Here is a 19,052-nt window from a genome sequence, read left to right as displayed (position 1 = left end):
TTATCGTTTGTAAATGAAGTCAGCATTGGACCCAGTATTTCAATGAAGTAACAAGACTTTTATCCGAGTGTGAGTTTAGGCCACTCTACACACATCTGATTTTAACGGTTCATGCTTTTATGGCACGTCTCCTCGCCTTCCCCGCCTTTCACCTTCTTTCTCCTGCAGGTGTGCTTCAGGAAGTGTCCTGTTCTACAGGTTATTCTAGAGCCACCTGTAGCTGCTACTACTCTTTTAGCTTTTTGCTCTTTGCTGTACCCGAGTTTGTAGCAAAGTGTTTTACCACATAAAATAGTTCCTGTGAATGAGACGACTGACCTCGGCAGTACAGACTAAAGGCCCTCCTTCAGCAGGTGTGATAGTGGTTTAGTAACTTGGGTTTGGACTTGGCTAAACGGCACACCCAGCACACAGTTCGGCGGTACAGCCTCGATGGCGCTGTGAAGCCGAGAACACGGCTAGCCTGAGGCGTACCGGGCTACAGGATCCTAAAGTCTCCGCAACCTGGCAGTAACATGGAGCCGCTGAGGAATGGAGGCCAAAACAGCCCGAAACCTCCGGTATGATTCGTGATGTCCCTTACACATAACTCCGTCTCCATGTCGTGTGAAGGCAAGGCGTGTAGAGGTTAAAGTCCTTAATATTATCAAGCCATACGCCCATTTTCAGACTACACTGTGGAAGTGTTCGTTGTTGTGATATGAGAGTTGGTTGGGGAGCATTGTGGGGTCTACAGTATACTCTTTAGGTTAACAACCGACGGTTATTGGAGAGCAGTATCAAGACCGGACTAGTACTGTTTTTTGACTTAGTACATAATTGACTTAAACCTGTTTTTTCAGTGGCTGATTGATTGTGAACACTGTGATTATTTCACACATAGATTTTTAAACAGACTTGCTTTTTTATGGCCCTTCATTCATATGTTTCTAAGGTGTATTTTTATCCCTCTAAATGTATTTTAACTCTAAGTTTAGTTGTAGATTATATTCCTAAGGCCTCCAGTGGTTCTAGCTTTCCACAGTAGGAAAAATCAGATTCTATTACAATCTAAACACTTCTAAATAGTAAACTACATATACATGTATCGTGTAATAATTCGCTCTGTTTTGATTTTGGACAAAAAGGTAGTTTAAACTGTTGAAACTAATTGGCTGAATAACTGATGTGATTCAGGTTGTTTACTGAATCAGTTATAATGGCATCACTGTCAAGTTTCTGTAATATAGATTTATACATAGCATCCAGCACACACACAGCACTGGAACGTAAGCTTGTTATTAAAGGGATGACTGTTCAAAACTATGAAACAATATCTTAGTCATCAGGCAGCATATTCAGAACTATTTCACATAAGCACTTTCTGTGTTATAGCTTTTAGAGGCAAAAATAGTAGGAGGTAGGAGCATTCCATAACAAACTACTCTGAATGACTTTGTTTACATCTTGATAATTGCATTATTCAGACATTTTGAAAAAAATGGTGGATTTTGTCTCATTACTTTGATATATATGATATAAAGCAATGGTGTTTACAACAGAATAGCCTTAATCTTGAACTTGAAGGACTGACTCATAACTCACATACCAAAGGCCTTCTCAAAAGGTGTGGAGGACGTGCGTGGACTCAGAACATAGTGCCTTATTATGCTGTATATGACATTATGTTAATTAGCATCCATTTGCATTAGTATGAAGACATAGTTGTGTCTTTATGTACATTATAAATGACCTCTGATTTCACACACTGCTTATGTGTTTATGTAGTGATTGCACAGCAATGTTCAAAATTCTCACCTAAGAAGTTAAATAACTAATTTGACATAATACTGTTACATTATATATATATATATATATATATATATACATATAAAGTTTTTTTTAGTTCTTGCTTATTTCACTTGCTGTTCTGACACATCTGTAGGATGATGACCCATCAGAGATTTTTCTCCCTTCACCTGAGGGTAAGAAGATGGAGAAGAAGAACCTGCCATGCAGAACCATCATAGTGATTGTTGTGGTCATATTAGCAGCAGTCCTTGCGCTAACCATTGGATTGCTAGTGTGGCACTTCCATTGTGAGTACTCTGACCTGATACTCCACAGAATAAATGCCGATTTTTTTCCTCATACATAGCTTATAATAATGCTTATTTTTGTCTCATGTAGTAAGGACAGACAGCAGAGTAAAGAAGGTTATCAGTGGTTCCATGACGATCTCCAATCAGATATTCTCAGATAATTATGAGAACTCTAACAGTGAGCAGTTCAAAGAGCTGGCCTTCCGTGTCTCAGAGCAAGTGAGTTAGTTATCTGTCACATTTTATTCCGATGCTTTGCTTTTTTATTAGGCCTGTAATTATAATCATGTACCAGAGTAACTTGCCTTAGCATAATTCTAAGTTTCAAGCGCTTGTCTTTCAGATGAAAGTTATATACAGTCATTCCCCAGTACTGTCCAGATATTATGTCAAGTCCAGTGTTCAAGCCTTCAGGTAAGGAAATTAAATTCAGAGTCAGTTATTATTTGGCATTCACCTGGTTCTAGCTCCTTCTAAGCATTTTTCCATTGTCTGTTTCAAATGTCATAATAGTAACAAAATGTTGCTGTCCTTTTCAGTGAATCCAGTGATAACAATGTCATCGCCTACTACCTCTCGGAGTTCAGTGTGCCAGTGACTCAGTCATCTGCTGTGGAAGAGGCCATCAACTCCATTGAGGAAGCTGTGGGGCACAAGCAAGGCCGCATGAGGTTGAGTCTGGGCCGTAAACCTGGCAACATCCTGATTATTGACAACATAATGTCTGGAGGTACCTAAGGCATTTACTGGCAATTAGGTTTCAAGTTAGCTGCTTTCTCTATGTGGATGCTGCATGTATGTGCAGTGAAAAAACACAAATTCCAATAATCCAACCATTCTCATTAAAGTTTAAGGTTACACGATTACATATCAGATATGTATGCAATCTGGGACCACCTATGAAAGTGATTAAAGATCTGATTTGAAAAGCCTGGCAACACCCTGGTTATCAACAACATGATGTCTTGAGGTTCCTAAAGCTTGTATCACAATTTCATATTGTTGGTAATGGTTTGAAGAATTCTTTAGTTATTTAATGCAAGTACATTTTATGTATCGTTTGTCATTTTTGAGTAACACTTTACTGACCAGCAGCATTCATAAGGCTGCACAAAACCTTTAAAAGCCTTTCATGACAGCTGACATAAACCGGTATAAGCATTTATGAAGGCTTATTCCTTGACATAACAAAAAAGTCAAAATTGACAGCTGATGTTTGTTGGAATAAGCCTTTATGAATGTTCATATAGGCTGAAGTTAATTTGAGGTTTGTTGGAAAAAGACTTGTTTATGTAGGTTTTTGTCAGTTTTTTTTTTAATAAGTCTTTCATGTTTATGTAGGTTTATGTCAGTTTTAGTTTTATGTACATGTCCTATAGCCTTATGAATGCTGCCTTTCAGTAAAGTGTTACCATTTTTTGTTAAATTATGACGTAAATAAGATCCTATTGGCTCAGTCACTCCAAACAATGAAGATTTTTAATGTGTTGTTTTAATTTATTGTCACAGATGTGGATGTTCGGCTTGTTAATGCTACTCTTAGACGTGAGTGAAAGATCTTGTCTTTTCAAATGAGTCATATTTTGATCAGATACTTTGTCATTTTAGGTACTTACTGACCTTGTTCCTTCTGTCAGGTTACCATAAGAATGCCCACCACTCCCGTATGGGAGAAATAGGCACCATTGAGTCCCCAGGCTTTCCTAATTCTCACTACCCTCCAAACGTCTATGTTGAGTGGCAGCTCCGTGCTGACCCTGCTCACAGAATCAGATTAGAGTTCACAGTCCTACACCTGGAGAAAGACTGCAACAATGATTTCATCAAAATATATGATTCTCTAGTCCCTACTGAGAAGCAGGTCATTGCAGAGTGAGTAGTCTTTGAATTTCAGTACTTTCAATGCTTAGAATTTGTGATTTCAGATTTTTTTGTTCAAATCTGCCTTGATGGTTCACATTCATGTGTGGCCCATACCTTAGTATGAACCAACCTGTGTCTTGATCAGTAACATTATGTTAATGATCCAAGTGTGTCATGACCAGCAACAGCAATAAACTAGAAGAATAAACTAGTAGCACAAGCCTTTATCTCAGCTGTTCATGGTTAGGGGAAAAGGTTAGAAAAGACTGGGTGCTTCAGTGCATTGGGAGTGTTTACTGGCAGTTTAGTTTCAAGTTAGGTGCTCTCTTCATGTTGCGAACATGGGCTATGTGGGTGTTATATGCATGTGCAGTGGAAATGTGAAAGTAAAAACACACATAAATTCCAAAAATTCAACCATTCTCATTAAGGTTTAAGGTTACATTGTCACAAATCAGATATGTATGCAACCTAGGCCGCATATGAAAATGGTTCAGGTCTGATTCGATAACTTTAGATTTTTATGTTCACAGTCACATTAAAGCAAAAAATCTGATTTTAACTTGGTAATATGTGCATAGCTGTAGTGGCATGTTAGTTTATGTAGTACTAAGATGAGACAGTACAGGTAAGTAGGGTAATTTTAAAACAACAGAATAGAAAAGAATAGAATAGAGTAGAATAGAATAGAATAAAAGAAACCTTTGCAAGTTGATTACTGATGTTCTTACATCTTGTATATAAAGTTTTGCAATTAGACATATAGAAATATTTACAACCTATACATCCATTTGCAAACTTTGAAAAACACAAAATCAGGCCAAATATAGAAACCTATATTTTGTTTCTCTCCAGATAAATGATTTTAAAGAACAGATTATTGAAATTAAAATTGAGTAATTGAAATTGCTTTTAGAACATACAGTTAGACATGACTGGACACAAACTGACTAATCATACTGCAGTAAATATTTCTATGTATTTTAGAACCCCAATTCCAATGAAGTTGGGACGTTGTGTAAAACATAAATAAAACAGAATACAATGATTTGCAAATCGTTTTCAACCTATATTCAATTGAATGCACTACAAAGTCAAGATATTTAATGTTCAAACAGATAAACTTTATTGTTTTGGGACAGGGGCATGTTTACCACTTTGTTACATCACCTTTCCTTTTAACAGCACTCAATAAGTATTTAGGAACAGAGGACACTAATTATTGAAGCTTTGTTGGTGGAATTCTTTCCCATTCTTGCTTTATGTACAACTTCAGTTGCTCAACAGTCCGGGGTCTCCGTTGTCGTATTTTGCGCTTTATAATGCGCCACACATTTTCAGTGGGAGACAGGTCTGGACTGCAGGCAGGCCAGTCTAGTACCCGCACTCTTTTACTACGAAGCCACGCTGTTGTAACACGTGCAGAATGTGGCTTGGCATTGTCTTGCTGAAATAAGCAGGGATGTCCCTGAAAAAGACGTTGCTGGGATGGCAGCATATGTTGCTCCAAAACCTGTATCTACCTTTCAGCATTAATGATACCTTCACAGATGTGCAAGTTACCCATGCCATGGGCACTAACACACCCCCATACCATCAGAGATGCTGGCTTTTGAACTTTGCGCTAATAACAATCTGAACAGTCCTTTTCCTCTTTGGCCCGGAGGACACAACGTCCATGATTTCCGAAAACAATTTGAAATGTGGACGCGTCAGACCACAGGACACTTTTCCACTTTGCATCAGTTCATCTCAGATGAGCTCGGGCCCAGAGAAACCGGCGGTGTTTCTGGGTGTTGTAGATTTGTAGCGACAAACTGTTTACTGACAGTAAAGTAAGTGTTCCTGAGCCCATGTGGTAATATCCGTTATGGAATGATGGTTGGTTTTTAATGCAGTGCCGCCTGAGGGATCAATGTTGGTTTTCTGCCTTGCTGCTTACTTGCAGAGATTTCTCCAGATTCTCTGAATCTTTTGATGATATTATGGACTGTAGATGATGAAATCCCTAAATTCCTTGGAATTGCACATTGAGAAACGTTGTTCTTAAACTGTTGGACTATTTGCTCATGCAGTTGTTCACAAAGTGGTGAACCTCGCCCCATCCTTGCTTGTGAACGACTGAGCCTTTCAAGGATGCTCCCTTTATACCCAACCATGACACTCACCTGTTTCCAGTTAACCTGTTCACCTGTGCAATCCAAACAGTTGTTTTTTGAGCATTCCTCAACTTTCCTAGTCTTTTGTTGCCCCTGTCCCAACTTCTTTGGAATGTGTTGCAGGCCTCAAATTCAAAATGAGTGAATATTTTCAAAAAACAATAAAGTTTATCCGTTTGAACATTAAACATCTTGTCTTTGTAGTGTATTCAATTGAATATAGGTTGAAAAGGATTTGCAAATCATTGTATTCTGTTTTTATTTAAGTTTTACACAACATCCCAACTTCATTGGAATTGAGGTTGTACATTTTTATGATTACCTTTAAGAAAAGACTGAATGTTATAGATTGAATTTATCAAAAAAAAGTCTGATAAATGATTAACGGGACCAAATAATGATTTCTGCCTTTAGTGTCTTTCCTTAAACACCTCAACTGGGTTTAGAATAGTTCACCAAAATCTCCAGCCAGCAGTGATTATACAGCTTTGACTGAAAAAATGGGGCCTTGAATTTACAAGATTCAAATAAAGTGGTTGCACATGAATAAAAGATGTTACATCAGCACAATTCTTGCCAAAACAAGTAACTGTTAATATAAAGCATTTTGTTTGCATGCAGCCATTTGACACATTTGAAGCACAATTTCAACACTCCCTGTCTTTGACATCACAGTTTAACCCCTGTGTATTCCCCTTTGCACATTTCAGAATTTTTTTTTACAGTTTCTTAAATAAAATGCTATTTTAAAGAAGCAGGCCAAAAGTATCAGTTTAACAGATAACATTGTGCACATCCTAAAATTTCTAGTGCACATCCTAGTCATTATACTATAGATTTTTAAAATAAATAGCAGCCTAGAATATCTTACCTAAATTACACTGATATTAATTTTAATGGTGACTGTGCATATGTATTATCTGCAAAAATACTAAGATCAGATTGTATTCAGAGGTGGTGGGGGGTGCAGTTGGCAGCCAGCAGAATTTTTCAGGGGCCCTGCAGTCTCTTTGGGTGGGAGTGAATGTAGAAACAAGGCAGGTGTAGCAAATAAACTGCCAAATCAGTAGTACTTGTAATAACTACAACAGTAATCACTCTGACCTTAGATTTACACTACCACTGTCATATTACACCTTTGGGATCAATAATTTGTCCAATATGTTCATGCAGGAAGTGTGGATACTACACCCCCAATGAGCAGCTGATTTACCTTTCGTCTGGAAATGTCATGTTAGTTACACTGGTCACTAACAGAGAGAAGAATTTTCCAGGGTTCAGGGCGACATACTCCCAAGTCCCTGTAAAATCCCAAGGTACATTTTTACAAGATCATGATAGACGTTGAAACTGATTCTGTATATTTGTGGATGATGTGGCAATATCATGACAATGTGACAATAATAAAAAAACACACTTTTGTGTCTCCCTCAGAGTGTGGTGGGAAACTAACAGGACTGAATGGCACATTTACCTCTCCTGGCTTTCCTTCACGCTATCCTCCTCAGATCCAGTGCATTTGGGACATTGAGGTAAACAAAGTTGTTTAATAGGCCATACAGAATGCAAAGAATAATTTGACACCAAATATTTCTAATTCCATATTCCAGTTGTAGTGTTTACCATTTACGCATCTGTATGCTGAATCTCAGGTTCCAGCAGGAAAGCATGTCAAAGTGAACTTCAACAAGTTTTCTCTGCATGACCCAAAACAGAACTCGCACCACTGTACCAAAGACTACTTGGAGATAAACAACAACAGGTTAGGGATTGAGAGCATTTAAACAAAAACGGCTGTTCTAGATGTTTTCATTCAGTTCATAATATTGCATGTAAGTTATTTGAGAAGACTTGATAGTAACATCATTATTCTGCGATATGCTGATGATGCCTTCATGTTGCAGATAATGTGACCATCCTGAAACATTTACAAACTTGTTTTCTCACTTTTGTCTACATATTTCAGCTCAGCAATGATATGTTTTATTTCATATGTTTAAGGATGTGTGGAGAAAAATCTACAAACACAGTCCACTCCAGCAGGACCAACCAGATAATGGTCAAATTCTACTCCGACATGTCCTATGTGGACCAGGGCTTCTTAGCAGAGTTTAAGGCCTTTGAGCCCAATGATCGTACGTCAAATGATTTGTTCTCAAGCACATTCAAAAATGTCCAATTTAAATATGCTGTGAGGATATTCATACTAATGTTTTAATTTAATAATATGTTAAAATGCTAGATAGACCAATGACTATATAATAATAAGGCCATAATAACATACATCGGATTATCCTGTATTCATAGCTTGTCCTGGGAAATTCCAGTGTGACAATGATGTCTGCATTAACCCTAAGCTGAAGTGTGATGGCTACGATGACTGTGGAGACATGAGTGATGAGAAGAACTGTGGTAAGTTCAGAGCTGTCACTTTCCACAGAATTAACTGGGACACTCCATTAAACTTCATGCATGCTTATGCATGCAGTTCTGCATTCTTTATTGCACTTTTTGTGTCACCTGACATGTTGTGTGTGCTTGTAGTCTGTGAGGCGTTTCACGTCAAATGTAGGAATGGCTTCTGCAAGCCCAAATTCTGGCACTGTGATGGGGTGAATGACTGTGGTGACAACACAGACGAGGAGAACTGCGGTAAGAATGGAATCGCAATGCTAATTATAGTCTAAGCCCTGACTATCTTGGCCTCTGGTTATACAGGAAATTAATTACTCACATGCATCTATGTTATACGATGATGTTTGGACAAGGATGCATTATTGGCTTTGCCTTTGAGGCTAGCGTCCAGGGATTTTGGTGGGACCTTAGACCAGAAGGTTTAAGATAGTATAGTCCAAAGTAGATATAAACATTAAATGAACAAATAGCCCCTTAAATACAAATAACTAAATGAAAAGGAAATATTATAATTTTGGAGGCCATGTAAGTTTTAGATTATTGTTGACTTGACACTGACTTATGTGTAAGACTGCTTCTGTTTTCGCATTAAGACTCAGTTTGGCTTGAACTGGAAAGAAGAAATCTTGATCCAAATCTTACCAAATATCTTAAAATTTTTCACAAGTGTTGTTATAATCTAGGTACTATATGATATAATATGACAATTCTTTTCATTTAATTTCTCAAACAAACTTTCAGTGTTGGTCAAAGTGTACATGAACACAAATGTGAATTATTTTTAATGCCACTTTTCAGTTCTTAATTTTTTTATTCATGACATTGTTGGAAGGCACTGTTGACATTCTTGGAGTGCAGAGGGCCTCCAAAGAGCTGTTTTTGGTGTATTTGTCCTGTCTGTTTACTTCAAGGAGGAAAACAACAAGACAGTGCAAGATGCCACACAGTTCATTAAGTGATGTAATGAACTGTCACAATTTAAAACCCACTGAGATTTTCTATGGATAGCAGTGAAGAAAGTGTGGCATTTAAATAATTTTAAAAAGCATGAAAAAAGAATTACAATGCAGTGTATATTTCACTTAACGAACTGTGTGGCATGTTGCATCTTACATTGTCTTCTTGGAATATCCACTATTTATTTATGTATTAAACACACCAAACACAGCTGTATAACGTCAGTGTATGACATATGTGGATGTGATCAATTATTTTTGACTCGGTGTAGTTTAGTAAATATTTACAGTAGCTGTTTGCCACCTGTTTGCAGGACACTGTAAAGCTGGGGAAGTTGCCTGTCGAAATGGCCGCTGTGTCCCCGAATACAAGAAGTGTGATGGCCATAATGACTGTGGTGATGGCACAGATGAATCGGAGTGCCCCAAATGTAAGCACACCTGCACACAGAAAATGTTTCTGTTTAATCTTTTTAAAGATTAGAGAACAGACACACCTGTATCACAGAAAACCAAATTCTCTTGCTTTTTTAAATTAAAGAGTGATGTAGTATGTAAACACTGAAGTTTTAAAACATACTGTTCACTTGCCAGTTCGTACAGTCCATATATGGAAGCAAAGCTGCAGAATTAGCCCATTTTTTATGTTTTTGTTTTTGTGAGGTGCTGCTACACATGTACATATATATCCACCTATTCAGCTACAAGAGTTCAACCCCATTCATTCACAGTCAAGTTACAAGGAGTATTTTTCAGCCAAGACTGGTTTTTGAATAAGCCACAATACAGGCCAGCCAATCAGAAAAGAGCTTGTTTACATATGTCAGTCTTAAACACGCAATAACAAAAACAGATTTAATTTTGAGAAATAGAGAGGCTGGAAAATAGTCATGAATTACATTGTAATTACATTTCCAAAAACAGATTTAACAAGTAATAAGAGAGTGTTATGATATATTATTACAATATTTACAGGGGTGTTTTTTTTAAATAGAGTGACATCCCTACTTTTCAGACAGATACATGCTTGTGTACAGGTATCAGGTATCAGCATGCAGCATAACTTCTTTTCCTGTGTCTTTTTAGCTGTAGTTCTCAGCTGCTCAGAATACACCTACAAATGTAAGAATAACATGTGCATTAGTAAGCAGAACCCTCAGTGTGATGGGGAGCAAGACTGTGAGGACGGTTCAGATGAAGCAGACTGTGGTAAGTTCAAATGGCCGATGAACCTTAAGGCTTTTCTGACCATTATAACTCAGATCATTTCAATGTACTCCATTACTGTTTTTACCCTTACAATATTTACTCCTTTAGTGATGCTCTGTGTCTGTGGTTGCTGGTTTGTTTGGTAGTGCCTCAGTGTGTGAAAGTATGCATATATGTGTTTTCTGCAGACTGTGGTACGAGACCCTACATAAGTTCCCGGATCGTGGGAGGTGAAGAATCAAGTGAAGGCGAGTGGCCCTGGCAGGTCAGCCTTCACATGAAAGGTCAGGGTCATGTGTGTGGAGCCTCTGTAATCAGCAACCTCTGGCTAGTCACTGCTGCCCATTGTGTACAAGACACTGAAAAGTTCATGTAAGCACATCTTCTCTTTATACTCTGACTCTTTATACTCATCCCCACATGGATTCCAACTTAATGCCTTTCTCTTCTTTTCTTATTTTCTTGTCTAGTTCAGCATGTTTACTATTGGTGTTAAATGTGACAGAAAACTGGATACTGTGATAAATCCCAAGCAGTTAATGTTAGATAAAAGGTCTAGTTATCATCTGTACAGCAGACAAAGTCATGTTGATGTTGAATTTGTCATTTTAGATAAACATACTCAGTCAGAATTATAGACAGTGGTAGTGATAAAAACCAGACATCTGAAGAATTTCATGACTTTAAAAGCTACCTTACAGAAAGCTATTACATAAATTGGTTATGGATATGAAACTGATGCCTAAGACATTGTTTCATGAAGCTTTGGACTACAACATATTTTTAAAAGCCGTTTATAGTAAGAGGTAAATGCACTTTACAAACACTCTAGTGAGAATTGGCCTACATTACGTGAGGAATCTTCTGGCTGCAAAAAAATATATAATTGTGCTGTACTACCTACATGCTTTCTATATGCACAAGCCTTTTTATTGGATATCTGAGCAGGTATTCTCAACCGGACCAGTGGGAGGCCTACCTGGGGCTACACACTCAGGGTAAAACCAGTACATTGACAGTACAGAAGAGTGTGAAGCAGATCATCTCACATCCTGAGTATGATCCCAAGACCTATGATAATGATATTGCCCTGATGGAGCTGGACAGCCCAGTTAATTTCAACCAGAATATCTGGCCTATCTGCCTACCTGCAGCCACACATGAGTTCCCTGCAGGCCAGGTTGTGTGGATTACAGGCTGGGGTGCAACCAGAGAAGGTGGAAGTGAGTATAAGTACATTTATTAGGAAAAAGAATTTTATTGGATTTAGCAATGCATACAAAAAAGAAACCAGATCATGTGCTAAATAGGTGTGTAAAAATGCATCAGTGCATCTGAATGCAAAAGGTATTGATTCAACTACATTAATTTTGGAATAATGGAATCTATCATAATTAATTTTAATAATCTGTAATAAAGTATGCACACATTTTTGCCAAATTATAGCACAGACCCAGAAGGAAAAACAGTTTAGGAAATGTGTGTGTGTGTGTGTGTGTGTGTGTGTGTGTGTGTGTGTGTGTGTGTGTGTGTGTGTGTGTGTGTGTGTATGTGTGGGTGTGTGTGTGTGTGTGGGTGGGTGTGTGTGTATGTATATAGGACTGTGCATATACATTTACTGTCCTCTGAAAATAACTCAACACACAGCCGTTAATTGTCTTAATAGCTAAGTACACCTCACAGTGAACATGTCCAAATTTTACCCAATTGTGACGTTGTCCCTCCCTGGTGTCATGTGACTCGTTAGAGTTACAAGGTTCCAAGTGTGAATGGGGAGCAGGGCTGTTAAATTTGTGTTCTGGGTAATATTCTTTCATACTGCCCAGTGGATATTCAGCATGGCACCTCATGTCAAAGAACTCTCTGAGGATGTAAGAAATAGAATTGTTGCTCTCCACAAAGATGGCCTAGGTTATAAGAAGATTGCTAACACCCTGAAACTGAGCTATAGCACAGTGGCCAAGGTCATACAGCGGTTTTCCAGGACGAGCTCCACTCGGAACAGGCCTCGCCAGGGTCAACCAAAGAAGTTGAGTCCACGTGTTTAGCATCATATTCAGAGGTTGGCTTCAAAAATAGACACATGAGTGCTGCCAGCATTGCTGCAGAGGTTGAAGAAGTGGGAGGTCAGCCTGTCAGTGCCTTCATCCCAGAAGGAAACGTCTTCTGAAGCTGACGCACAAGATCCCATCCCTTCAGAAACTGCGCCACATGGCAGTTTTCCAACACGATAATGACCCTAAACACACCTCCAAGATGACAACTGCCTTGCTGAAGGTAAAGATGATGGACTGTATGTCTCAGAACTAAACCCAATTGAGCAACTGTGGAGCATCCTCAAGCGGAAGGAGGAGGAATGCAAGGTGTCTAACATCCACCAGGTATATGATGTCATCATGGAGGCGTGGAAGAGGATTCCAGTAGAAACCTGTTCAGCTCTGGTGAATTCCATGCCCAAGACAGTTAAGGCAGTGCTAGATAATAATGGTGGTCACACAAAATATTGAGCACAATTTGGACATGTTTACAGTGAGGTGTACTCACTTGTGTTGCCAGCTATTTAGACATTAATGGCTGTGTGTTGAGTTATTTTCAGAGGACAGTAAATCTATACTGCTATACAAGCTGTACACTGACTACTTTAAGTTATATCCAAGATTAATTTCTATATACTGGCAAATAATATTGGCAAAAGTATTCACTCGTCTGCCTTCACACACATACAGTGGGGCAAAAAGGTATTTAGTCAGCTACTGATTGTGCAAGTTCTTCTACTTAGAAAGATGAGAGAGGTCTGTAATCATACATCATAGGTACACTTCAACTATGAGAGACAAAATGAGAAAAAAAATCCAGGAAATCACATTGTAGGATTTTTAAAGAATTTATTTGTAAATTATGGTGGAAAATAATTATTTGGTCACCCACAAACAAGCAAGATTTCTGGCTCTCACAGACCTGTAACTTCTTCTTTAAGAAGCTCTTCTGTCCACCATGCATTACCTGTATTAATGGCACCGGTTTGACCTGGTTATCTGTATAAAAGACACCTGTCCACAGCTCAAACAGTCAGACTCCAAACTTAATCTTGGCCAAGACCAAAGAGCTGTCGAAGGATACCAGGAAGAAATTTGTAGACCTGCACCAGGCTGGGAAGAGTGAATCTACAATCGGCAAGCAGGTTGGTGTGAATAAATCAACTGTGGAGCAATTGTAAGAAAATGGAAGACATACAAGACCATTGATAATCTCCCTCGATCTGGGGCCCCACGCAAGATCTCATCCCATGATCATGAGGACGGTGAACAAAAATCCCAGAACTACACGGAGGGATCTGATGAATGACCTGCAGAGAGCTGGGGCCAAAGTAACAAAGGCTATCCTCAGTAACATACCACGACGAGAGGGACTCAAATCCCGCAGTGCCAGGCGTGTCACTCTGCTTAAGCCTGTACATGTCCAGGCACATCTGAAGTTTGCCAGAGAGCATATGAATGATCCAGAAGAGGATTGGGAGAATATCATGTGGTCTGATGAAATCAAAATAGAACTTTTTGGTAAAAACTCAACTCGTCATGTTTGGAGGAAGAAGAAAGCTGAGTTGCAACCATACCTACTGTGAAGAATGGGGTTGGAAACATCATGCTTTGGAGCTGTTTTTCTGCAAAGGGGACAGAATGACTGATCCGTGTTAAGGGAAGAATGAACGGGGCCATGTATCGTGAGATTTTAAGTAATTTCCATTGAAGATGGAATGTGGCTGGGTCTTCCAGCATGACAATGATCCCAAATACACCACTCGGGAAACGAAGGAGTGGCTCTGTAACAAGCATTTCAAGGTCCTGGAGTGGCCTAGCCAGTCTCCAGACCTCAACCCCATAGAAAATTTGTGGAGGGAGTTGAAAGTCCATGTTGCCCAGCGACAGCCCCAAAACATCACTGCTCTAGAGGAGATCTGCAGGAGGAATGGGCCAAAATACGAGCTACAGTGTGTGCAAACCTGGTGAAGACTTGCAGGAAATGTTTGACCTCTGTCATTGCCAACAAAGGTTATGTTACAAAGTATTGAGTTGAACTTTTGTTATTGACCAAATAATTATTTTCCACCATAATTTACAAATAAATTCTTTAAAAATCCTACAATGTGATTTCCTGGATCTTTTTTTCTCATTTTGTCTCTCATAGTTGAAGTGTACCTATGATGAAAATTACAGACCTCTCTCATCTTTCTAAGTAGGAGAACTTGCACAATCAATGACTGGCTAAATACTTTTTTGCCCCACTGTATGAACTTGAATGACACCCCACCCTGTGCAGCTATAACAGCTTCAGCTCTTCTGGGAAGGCTTTGTACAAGGTGTGTGGAGTGTGTTTATGGGAATGTTTGACCATTTTTCTAGAAGCGTTTTTGTGAGGTCAGACACTGATGCTGGACGAGAAGGTCTGGCTCATAGTGTCCACTCTAATTCATCCCAAAGGTGTTCTATCGAGTTGAGATCAGGACTTTGTGCAGGCCAGTCATGTTCTTTCACACCAAACTCACTCATCCATGTCTTTATCGACCTTGCTTTGTGCACTGGTGCGCAATGATGTTGGAAGGGGCCATCCCCAAACTGTTACCACAAAGTTGGGAGCATGAAATTGTCCAAAATCTCTTGGTCTGCTGAAGCATTTCACTGGAACTAAAGGGCCGAGCCCAACTCCTGAAAAACAACCCCACACCATAATCCCCCCGCCACCAAACTTTACACTTGGCACAGTGCAGTCAGACAAGTACTGTCCTCCTGGCCACTGCCAAATCCAGGCCTAGGGGTTTTACACACCTGTGGCCATGGATGTGATTGGAACACTTGAATTAAATGATTTGGATGGGTGAGTGAATACTTTTGGAAATAAAGTGCATATAGTTGTCCTGTCCAACCATTTGGGAAACAGGGTGAAAGGGGGATAACAAAGAGAGAAACAGATGGACTGTGTGTAAACTCTGTGTGAAGATGTAAAGACTAGGGTACTGCACAGCTGTATTGTCTTTATGCTCCTGGCTCAGGTTTAGCATCAGTGCTGCAGAAAGCAGAGGTCCGCATCATCAATAACACAGTATGCAGTCAGCTGATGAATGATGAGGTCACTCCACATATGATCTGTGCTGGAGTTCTGGCTGGAGAAGTGGATGCCTGCCAGGTACAGAAAATTTACTTTTATTCCTGTTACCTTACATGTTTCATCTGCTTGTATTCATATTAAACTCACTTCCTTCATGCACCCTCAGGGCGACTCAGGTGGGCCAATGTCCTCTGTAGACCCAAACAGCGGGCGTTTGTTTCTAGCCGGAGTGGTCAGCTGGGGGGATGGCTGTGGCCGAAAAAACAGGCCTGGTGTTTACACTCGGGTCACAAAATATCGCAGCTGGATCCGAGAGGGGTCTGGGGTGTAGAGACGTAGGGTGTTTTTTAGGTACATCTCTAACATCCTACTCTGAGAGCTTGGCTTGAGACTAGCGAAGGACGCATACATGTGTGGAGACTTCAGCACTCAATCTCTGGGTCCATTTTAGGTTATTTATAACTACATTGCAACCTATATAACAATAATCTGTATTTAAGAGAATTCAAGTGTGGGCCCACATGTTATTGCAAGGGTGCCCAGTCCTAATCCTGCAAATCCACCAGCTCCAACACACCTGGCTCTAATGGTCAGATACCTCTAAATGCCTTCATTACCTGGATCAAGTGTGTTAGATTATTATTGGAGCTAAATTCTCCAGGGTGATGGATCTCCAAGTTAAAGTTAATTTCTGTGCTTTGATTACTCTGATGATTTCCCTAAGGTGAGGTTTGTAAATATATTTAAATCACTTTTTTGTTAGTTGTTTTTGTTTGTATGCAGTTTTTTAATATATGCATGTATGATTAAAAAAACTGTTTACACATTTGTTTCTATTCCTGGATTAGGCATGCCAAAAGAAAAGAAATTATCTGTGGTCTTTATCAACAGGCCTAAATTGAAATAGAAGGAAAGTATTTAGAACCACTTAGTGTTTTCTTGTTATTAATGTGCATTATTTATACATATGAGGTCAATCATTACACCAGCCAATTTATGTATACCTTTTATTTTCCATTTTTTTGGAAATTTTCCCCCCCATTATTGCTGGTGCAATAATGGATGTTATAAAGAAGCATTTCCTCAGGGAGTTTTAAAAGTGGTATGAATGTTTCTTAGAAAACGTGTGTAGATGTTATAAATATAGGGGGGATTCGGTTAAACTATTGCATTTATGTCCATCCATCCATCCATTTTCTAAGCCGCTTCTCCGTCAGGGTAGCGGGGGGATGCTCGAGCCTATCCCAGCAGTCTTCGGGCGGAAGGCAGGATATACCCTGGACAGGTCGCCAGTCCATCTCAGGGTAGACAGACAGACACAGACAGTCACTCACACACTCACACCTAGGGGCAATTTAGCATGTCCAATTGGCCTGACTGCATGTCTTTGGACTGTAGGAGGAAACCGGAGAACCCGGAGGAAACCCACGCAGACGGGGAGAACATGCAAACTCCACACAGAGAGGACCCTGGCCGCCCGAATGTTCTATGAAGTTAGAGAGCTTAAAATTTAGCCATTTTAGTTTCCTATTATGTTGCTTTTGGTTTTTCTTTTTATTCTGTTGTTGGATGAATTATAAATTACTGGTTAGCTTTCGTAATTGTTTTTGCATAAATACTTTGTATGCAAAGTGCCATGACTCACTCATTTAAGCTCATTTTAATCATGTTGTTAGACACATGTAGCCTTTACACAGAATGCATTCCCACTTTGTGCCTTATTTCTCTGACACAAAAAATGTAATTCCTACTGGTTTTATAAATGTACCTGCTTGTTTTTCGTCATTATTTTGCCGTAAATTACCAAACATTTGCTGCGCGTTTCTGAGATAAACCAAAATGAACGTCGGCACAATTTAGAAGACGGAACGAGAAGCAGCGCGAGGAGAATTCCCACTGTGCAATGTCTTCCAGTTTTCTCAAACGCTAGAGGGCGCTCCCGAGTGAGTCCGAAATGAATGGGTTGATAGGGAGCATTTGAGCAAAATCATAGTTTACATTTTTAATGTAGAAGAATACATTCATTTCCTGAACACTGAACAGCTTGAAACATTTTAACACCGCTGTTATATTTTTAAGAGCTTTCAAACTCGAGTTATAGGAGTTTAAAACGGCGCACATGTGGGTCCGTGACGTCAGTGAGCGGGACCAGCCAATGAGCTGCTCCGCTCGCCAATCAATCATCGCGCTCGAGCAGTAAAGCCCGCCTTCTGCTGCCCAAAACCCGTTTGTTGTATAAAAGAAGGAAATACACTACCGATCAAAAGTTTGGGGTCGCTTAGAAATTTCCTTATTTTTCAAAGAAAAGCACATTTTCTTTCAATGAAGCTAACATTAAATTAATCATAAATACACTCTATACACTGTTATTGTGGTAAATGACTATTCTAGCTGCAAATGTCTCATTTTTAATGCAATATCTACATAGGTGTATATAGGCCCATTTCCAACAACCACCACTGCAGTGGTTTAATGGTACATTGTGTTTGCTAACTGTGTAAGAAGGCTAATGGATGTTTAGAAAACCCTTGAAAACCCTTGTTCAAGTATGTTAGCACAGCTGAAAACAGTTTGGCTGATTAGAGAAGCTATAAAACTGACCTTCCTTTGAGCTGGTTGAGAATCTGGAGCATCACATTTGTTTGTTCTATGAAACTCTCACAATGGCCAGGAAAAGAGAACTTTCACGTGAAACTCGACAGTCTATTCTTGTTCTTAGAAATGAAGGCCATTCCATGCGAGAAATTGCCAAGAAACTCAAGATTTCCTACAACGGTGTGTACTACTCCCGTCAGAGGAGAGCACAAACAGGCTCTAACCAGAGTAGAAAGAGAACTGGGAGGCCCCGCTGCACAACTAAGCAACAAGACAAGTACATTAGAGTCTCTAGTTTGAGAAACCGACGCCTCACAGGTCCTCAACTGGCAGCTTCATTAAATAGTACCCTCCAAACGCCAGTGTCAACCTCTACAGTGAAGAGGCGACTCCAGGATGCTGGCCTTCAGGGCAGAGTGGCAAAGAAAAAGCCATATCTGAGACTGGCTAATAAAAGGAAAAGATTAATATGGGCAAAAGAGCACAGACATTGGACAGAGGAAGATTGGAAAAAAAGTGTTATGGACAGACAAATCTAAGTTTGAGGTGTTTGGATCACACAGAAGAACATTTGTGAGATGCAGAACAACTGAAAAGATGTTGGAAGAGTGCCTGACGCCATCTGTCAAGCATGGTGGAGGTAATGTGATGGTCTGGGGGTGCTTTGGTGC

General features: G+C 39.5%; 1 protein-coding gene across 1 annotated transcript; it reads left to right on the top strand.

The window, feature by feature from the left end:
• The first annotated feature begins 179 nt into the window (after positions 1–179).
• st14b (ST14 transmembrane serine protease matriptase b) lies at positions 180–17,053 on the top strand. The gene is made up of 19 exons (XM_017698505.2): positions 180–560; positions 1,925–2,078; positions 2,170–2,300; positions 2,425–2,495; positions 2,621–2,811; positions 3,591–3,626; positions 3,719–3,953; positions 7,277–7,419; positions 7,538–7,635; positions 7,756–7,865; positions 8,105–8,238; positions 8,411–8,515; positions 8,648–8,755; positions 9,789–9,905; positions 10,561–10,683; positions 10,872–11,055; positions 11,632–11,906; positions 15,731–15,864; positions 15,953–17,053. The coding sequence occupies exons 1-19, from the start codon at positions 516–518 to the stop codon at positions 16,115–16,117; spliced, it is 2,559 nt and encodes an 852-aa protein (XP_017553994.1). The 5' UTR covers positions 180–515; the 3' UTR covers positions 16,118–17,053.
• Positions 17,054–19,052: the final 1,999 nt, after the last annotated feature.

The sequence above is a fragment of the Pygocentrus nattereri genome, chromosome 16 (genome assembly GCF_015220715.1).
Source record: "Pygocentrus nattereri isolate fPygNat1 chromosome 16, fPygNat1.pri, whole genome shotgun sequence".
Taxonomy (NCBI): domain Eukaryota; kingdom Metazoa; phylum Chordata; class Actinopteri; order Characiformes; family Serrasalmidae; genus Pygocentrus; species Pygocentrus nattereri.
Note: the sequence above shows the minus strand (reverse complement) of the source record. Positions and strands in the feature narration are given on the sequence as shown.

What these genes read in the sequence shown, in the direction of transcription:
- st14b (XM_017698505.2), top strand. Translation starts at nt 516, where the DNA reads ATGGAGCCGCTGAGGAATGGAGGCCAAAACAGCCCGAAACCTCCG. An exon ending in TCCAGTGTTCAAGCCTTCAG is followed by an intron (nt 2,496 to 2,620) that starts GTAAGGAAATTA and finishes TGTCCTTTTCAG; the next exon opens with TGAATCCAGTGATAACAATG. An exon ending in AGTCCCTGTAAAATCCCAAG is followed by an intron (nt 7,420 to 7,537) that starts GTACATTTTTAC and finishes TGTCTCCCTCAG; the next exon opens with AGTGTGGTGGGAAACTAACA.